This window comes from Poecilia reticulata, linkage group LG19, assembly GCF_000633615.1.
Source record: "Poecilia reticulata strain Guanapo linkage group LG19, Guppy_female_1.0+MT, whole genome shotgun sequence".
NCBI lineage: Eukaryota > Metazoa > Chordata > Actinopteri > Cyprinodontiformes > Poeciliidae > Poecilia > Poecilia reticulata.
The window spans coordinates 16,509,376-16,514,294 of record NC_024349.1 but is presented as its reverse complement, the minus strand read 5'-3'; the positions used below and the strand labels follow the sequence as shown (position 1 = coordinate 16,514,294).

Here is a 4,919-nt window from a genome sequence, read left to right as displayed (position 1 = left end):
GGGCGGGGGAGTGTACTGCTGCTGCCGCTGCCTGGAGGACCGACTGTRACAGAAACTTRGTGAAAAACAGCCGCTGGGGGGCGGTGTTGCTTGCTTCATTGAGTCAAATGACATTTGGGCTAAAATAGGTATTTTAGGACTGCACATTTTCAAAAGTTAAATTACATATAGAGGTCTAATTAGTTGATTCTTGGTGCAAAAAAACTGAATGAAATCGACCCATCAACATAAATGTTTTATGTTGGATACATAATTTAGCCATTTAATAAAAAATGTGTTGTACATTTCAGTTTTCCACATTTACATTAATCATAGGTGTCTTCATTCCACAAACCAGGACTTTATTTCAACCATAACCTAAAAATCTACCTAAGAAAAGCTAAACTTGGTAGGGTGGTGGTAATTTTAGGATCATTCTCCAACTTTAAGTTTTGTGATGAGTTTGCAGTAATCCTTATTTAATGATGAATTATTTCTGGTTTTCCATCTCCAGTACTCCCCTTAAGACCAAGAACTAGTTCGGACAATTTCTTGGTTGAACTAGATTAAGATTTGATCATATTTGTAGTTCACCTTTTGAGCCATCTGTATGATGTACCCATACTGACTGAAAGTTGAGTAGAAGGGAAAAAAMTGCATCTGAAAAGGATACACAAATACAGGGGAATACATGTATTTCACTCAGCCCATCTAATTAATCTGAAGTGTGGGACTTGGCTTTCAGTACCTGGAGGTGTCAAAATGAATGCTTATGATTGAATTAAACTAATAAAAGCTGAATGTTGAAAGCAAAGTATGAATGTAAACTGTTCTAAAGTTCAAATATCAAGCATGTAAATATAAAATTGCAATAGTTTAACTGTAAAAGTGTCCACACCCCTGTGCTACTTTGTTGAAAAATATTTGACTTTAGTTTCAGCAGTCTTTGGTAGGATTCTCCAAACAAGACATAATTTCTCCAGATTTTATTATGGGGACATGCCCATAGCCCTTCTTAGGTGATTCCAATTTTCTGATGCTGCCACATTTACTCCCATGCAGAGAGTGAATTTATAGTGTTTGAATTTCAACACATGAGGGCAGTGCTGACTTAGAAATCTTTTTTTTTAATAACACAAACGTTGGCATTTGAAACCTTTCACAAGGCTCCATATAAAATCCAGACATTTGAAGTTCACCTTAAAAAAATGAGGTACAACAAAAACAAGTTTGGAGCCTGTGTACAAAACTGTATCCGTCTGAATCAAACATTTTACCAACAAGAACCTGAATGCAAGACCAAGCTGGAATTCCCCTGCATTTAAAACCGTATGAAAGCCATRTAGGTAATCAGAATCAGTTTTGCAAATTGCCTTAAGGTTTGATCTACTTTATCTGGTGCTATTCATTGGTGACTGAATGGAATGTTGCTGTAAAACATGAAGACCATTTTCTGTTTCTTARGGTTAATTTATTGGATGTCAGCATAAAGTTTGTCAATTTGTGGCTGGAACAGCTCTTTGAGCTCAGCCCTCTTCGCCTTCAGGGTGGGAGTCAGCAGGCCGTTCTCGATGGTGAAGAGCTCAGGGTGGAGATGCACGTCTTTCACCTGCAGCAGAGAAGAAAGAGAAAGGTAAATATGATTAAGCTCCTTTGAATCCAATAACCAGATGAGTTTCTAAACTAAAGCAGTTAAACTTTTCAGCTTTATGAGGTATGACAAAATACTCGAGTGGTGACAGCTCAAACATAGAATCTGCTGGGACAAAAATGCTTTACCTGCTCAAATGACTTCAGACCTGCTTCTCTTCCTAGTTTGGTCATATCTGTGATTATGGCCTTTTTAACTTCCTGAGAATAAATAAAGCACAATTTGAATCAGTTAAASACGTCTCAGTCCACACCGCTCCTCCGCTTCCAGTAAATGTAATTTGCAGACATGTACTCCGAGTTGTACAGCATGCCAACTTCTCCAACTGGCAGCTTTTAGTGTTAATGATCACATTTCCTGCAGATTCTTGACTTTGGACATTTGTCTAAAACACTGGAGAGACTAAACTTACACATTACAGGAAACCTACTGTGTTCTTGCAGAGTTCTTCAATGGAGCCTTGGATGCCAAGACTTTTTGCAAAACCTGGCAGGACATCAGCATCAGGTACCACAATGGCAACCAGACTCGACTACACGGATAGGAAAAAAAAAAAGAAAAAAAGAAACAAAGACATTAATTGTTATGATTAAGCAGCTGGAAAGGTAGAGAGGTGGGGGTTGGGGAGGTGGGATCAAGTTACCTGCAGACTGTCTCCATGCACAAACACTTGGGCCACAGGGCCGCAGCGGACATACACATTCTCGATCTTCTCCGGGGCGATGTACTCTCCCTGAGCCAGCTTGAAGATGTTCTTTTTACGATCAATAATCTTCAAGACTCCATTCTGTTGCAAAACCCACAAAGCAAAACTATTTATTAGAACTTGGAGAGCTTCATAACTCAGTGACAATTTTACAAATAAAACAAGAGGTTACTTTTGGAAATCTGTCGTGGCCTTTGAGCCAGGCCATAACAGCCGTGCATAATTTTCCTTTCATACGATTATGCTTCACTTTGTCTAATCACAAAATTTCACTAGAATACACAGAAGTTTGTGATTTTTAAGAGRACAGTATTTGGAAATCTGCATTCAGTTTGTGGGGAATGTTAAGCCAATTATAGCCTTTTTTTTTCACAAAACGAGTGAAAAGAATGAGTGCATCTTACCGGAAGCCATTTACCAATATCACCAGTGTGAAGCCAGCCATCCTTGTCCAAGGCCTCTGCAGTCTTTTCTGGGTCTTTCAAGTAGCCCTTAAATACATTTGTGCCCTTAATGCACACCTATATAAAAAATAAAAATCACAAGACAAAAATAAAATGCTGTAATGTTTAAACAATTTGCTGTGTTTTTACATTTTAAATTTAAGACAGTCACCATCACTAAAACATAAGCCTTTAAGTAATACTCATTTTCCATTAGTCTTATGTAAAAATGATACAACCTTCATTTTTGGGTCCAAGGAACTGTTGACTCCTACACAAGAATCTCTCCAAACTGATTTAATTCAGTCTCCTTCTGGTGCAAGACTTTAATATCCTCAGATATAAACAGATTTCAGATTAACCAACCTCTCCTTCACCGTTTGAAGCAAAGTAGTTCATCTCTTCCACATCAACCAACTTCACAAAATTGCAAGGCAGAGGCACACCAACATGACCTGAATTAATAAATGGGGATTAGGCTCGTTTTTCCTTTTGGATTCCACTTAGCATTTCTCCCCTGATCAAATGTGTAGCATTTGTTAACTTTACAAGTAAAATGTTTCCTGTTTAAACAAATCTGTCGTAAACCCAAAGAGGTTTCGCTGCCGTTACAGTTTGCTTAGCTACGTACCAGCAGTGGCATCTCCTGGTAAGGTGAAGGTGCAGGCAGCTGCGCACTCTGTYTGACCGTATCCTTCAAAGATCTGCGAGACCCAGAGAGCAGYACAAACATCTCAACAGGAACCAGCATCAGGGTTGTGCAATTGTTCCTCCTAAACACCAACATTACTGCATCTGTGTTCATTTACRGCAAGCTCCTTTGAGACTRAAAYACTTCAAACCCTCAGGATTTATTTACAAATGTTTTAAAGTGAATCTACAGAGGAGCCGACTCWGAGAGGGTGGCATATTTTGATGTAAAATGTTTGATTTTCTGTAACATTGTTTATTTATGCTTCTATAGTAAATGAATGCAGCATGTTGACAGTCAATTCAAATGTAAAAAAGAAACTTGCATGTGTATTGTAGACATGTSACGAGACCAAACAAATAAGACTGATTTGTTGCAAATCTCGGTTCTTATACACTTGTAGTAAAACAAACTTTGTGGTTATTGGTCACAAAAAAGTAGTGGTTCCATAAAGAGGACCAACAAAAACAAAATGTTTCAGAGTAGTCAAAAAAAAAAAAAAGCAGTCTCATTTAACAGAGAATGAGGCATTTGTGTATGCAGGGAAAGCCTAAATCTAATCAAGATTCTGTTTACAGAGGATTAAAGGTTTATTACCTGGCAGCCTAGAGCAGCCCTGAGGAAGCTGAGAACAGATGGTGATATGGGTGCAGCGCCAGTCACCATCATCCTCACACGGCCCCCCAGAGACTCCTGAGTTAGGGATGAGAACATTTAGAACCACCATAAAATGTACTTTTAAAAGCACATTACAAAACAGAACAAAAAATTGCTACTGAGCAAATCTCCTTGCATAAAAGAAATATACAAAATTAAACCAATAGGAAAAAATATATATATGAAGTGAATAACCAATCAACTGTGTCTCAGGATTGACAGTTTAACATCTAAAAAGATCACTGGGAACTTTTCTAGAGTACAGAAAGTTGCAGGAAAACTGACAGGTACGCCAGGCGTAGCTCTAGAGTTCCCAATTATTTAATGGTAAAGTTAAAGGAATATACAACTTGTGAAAAAGTTCAAAAATGGAGAAACATAGCAGTCAAGATTTTGAACTAACTGAAGCCATCAAGAAACAAGTTTGGTCAATACYAACATAAAAATAAGAACACAAGAGATTTACAATAATCCAACTGAGATGGAATAAATGGTTTGATACCTCTAAAAATCTCTGGTAGAGAAGTTTTAGATAAAAGCCTTAACCGAAAGAAAAGAAACTGTTCCAGGACTTTGCTCATGAATGGAGCACAAAGCTGATGGATGTATAGATYGGGGCCTCATCTRATGTAATGCARCTACTATTACAAAGTTTTATGGTCAAAAAAGGAGCAAAAACAAAGCCTAAAARCACAAGAACAAGATTTTGGAAACAAGCAGTTGATGTACAGTAAAGCTACAGCTCTTCTACGCAAGTCCGTTAAGGTGGTTTGGCTCAGGATGCCTCCTGGA

General features: G+C 38.0%; 1 protein-coding gene across 1 annotated transcript in view; it reads right to left on the bottom strand.

Moving 5' to 3' along the window:
* Window positions 1-1,428: 1,428 nt before the first annotated feature.
* The window catches only part of acsl5 (acyl-CoA synthetase long chain family member 5), a 9,354-nt gene continuing 5,863 nt past the window's right edge, over window positions 1,429-4,919 (bottom strand). Inside the window, exons 10-17 of the mRNA XM_017310705.1 lie at window positions 4,068-4,163; window positions 3,411-3,483; window positions 3,146-3,234; window positions 2,741-2,857; window positions 2,274-2,417; window positions 2,061-2,162; window positions 1,759-1,830; window positions 1,429-1,588 (exon numbers count right to left, since the gene is read on the bottom strand). Coding sequence (XP_017166194.1) covers window positions 1,451-1,588; window positions 1,759-1,830; window positions 2,061-2,162; window positions 2,274-2,417; window positions 2,741-2,857; window positions 3,146-3,234; window positions 3,411-3,483; window positions 4,068-4,163 — 831 coding nt within the window. The 3' untranslated portion in view covers window positions 1,429-1,450. The remainder of the gene's footprint in view (window positions 1,589-1,758; window positions 1,831-2,060; window positions 2,163-2,273; window positions 2,418-2,740; window positions 2,858-3,145; window positions 3,235-3,410; window positions 3,484-4,067; window positions 4,164-4,919) is intronic.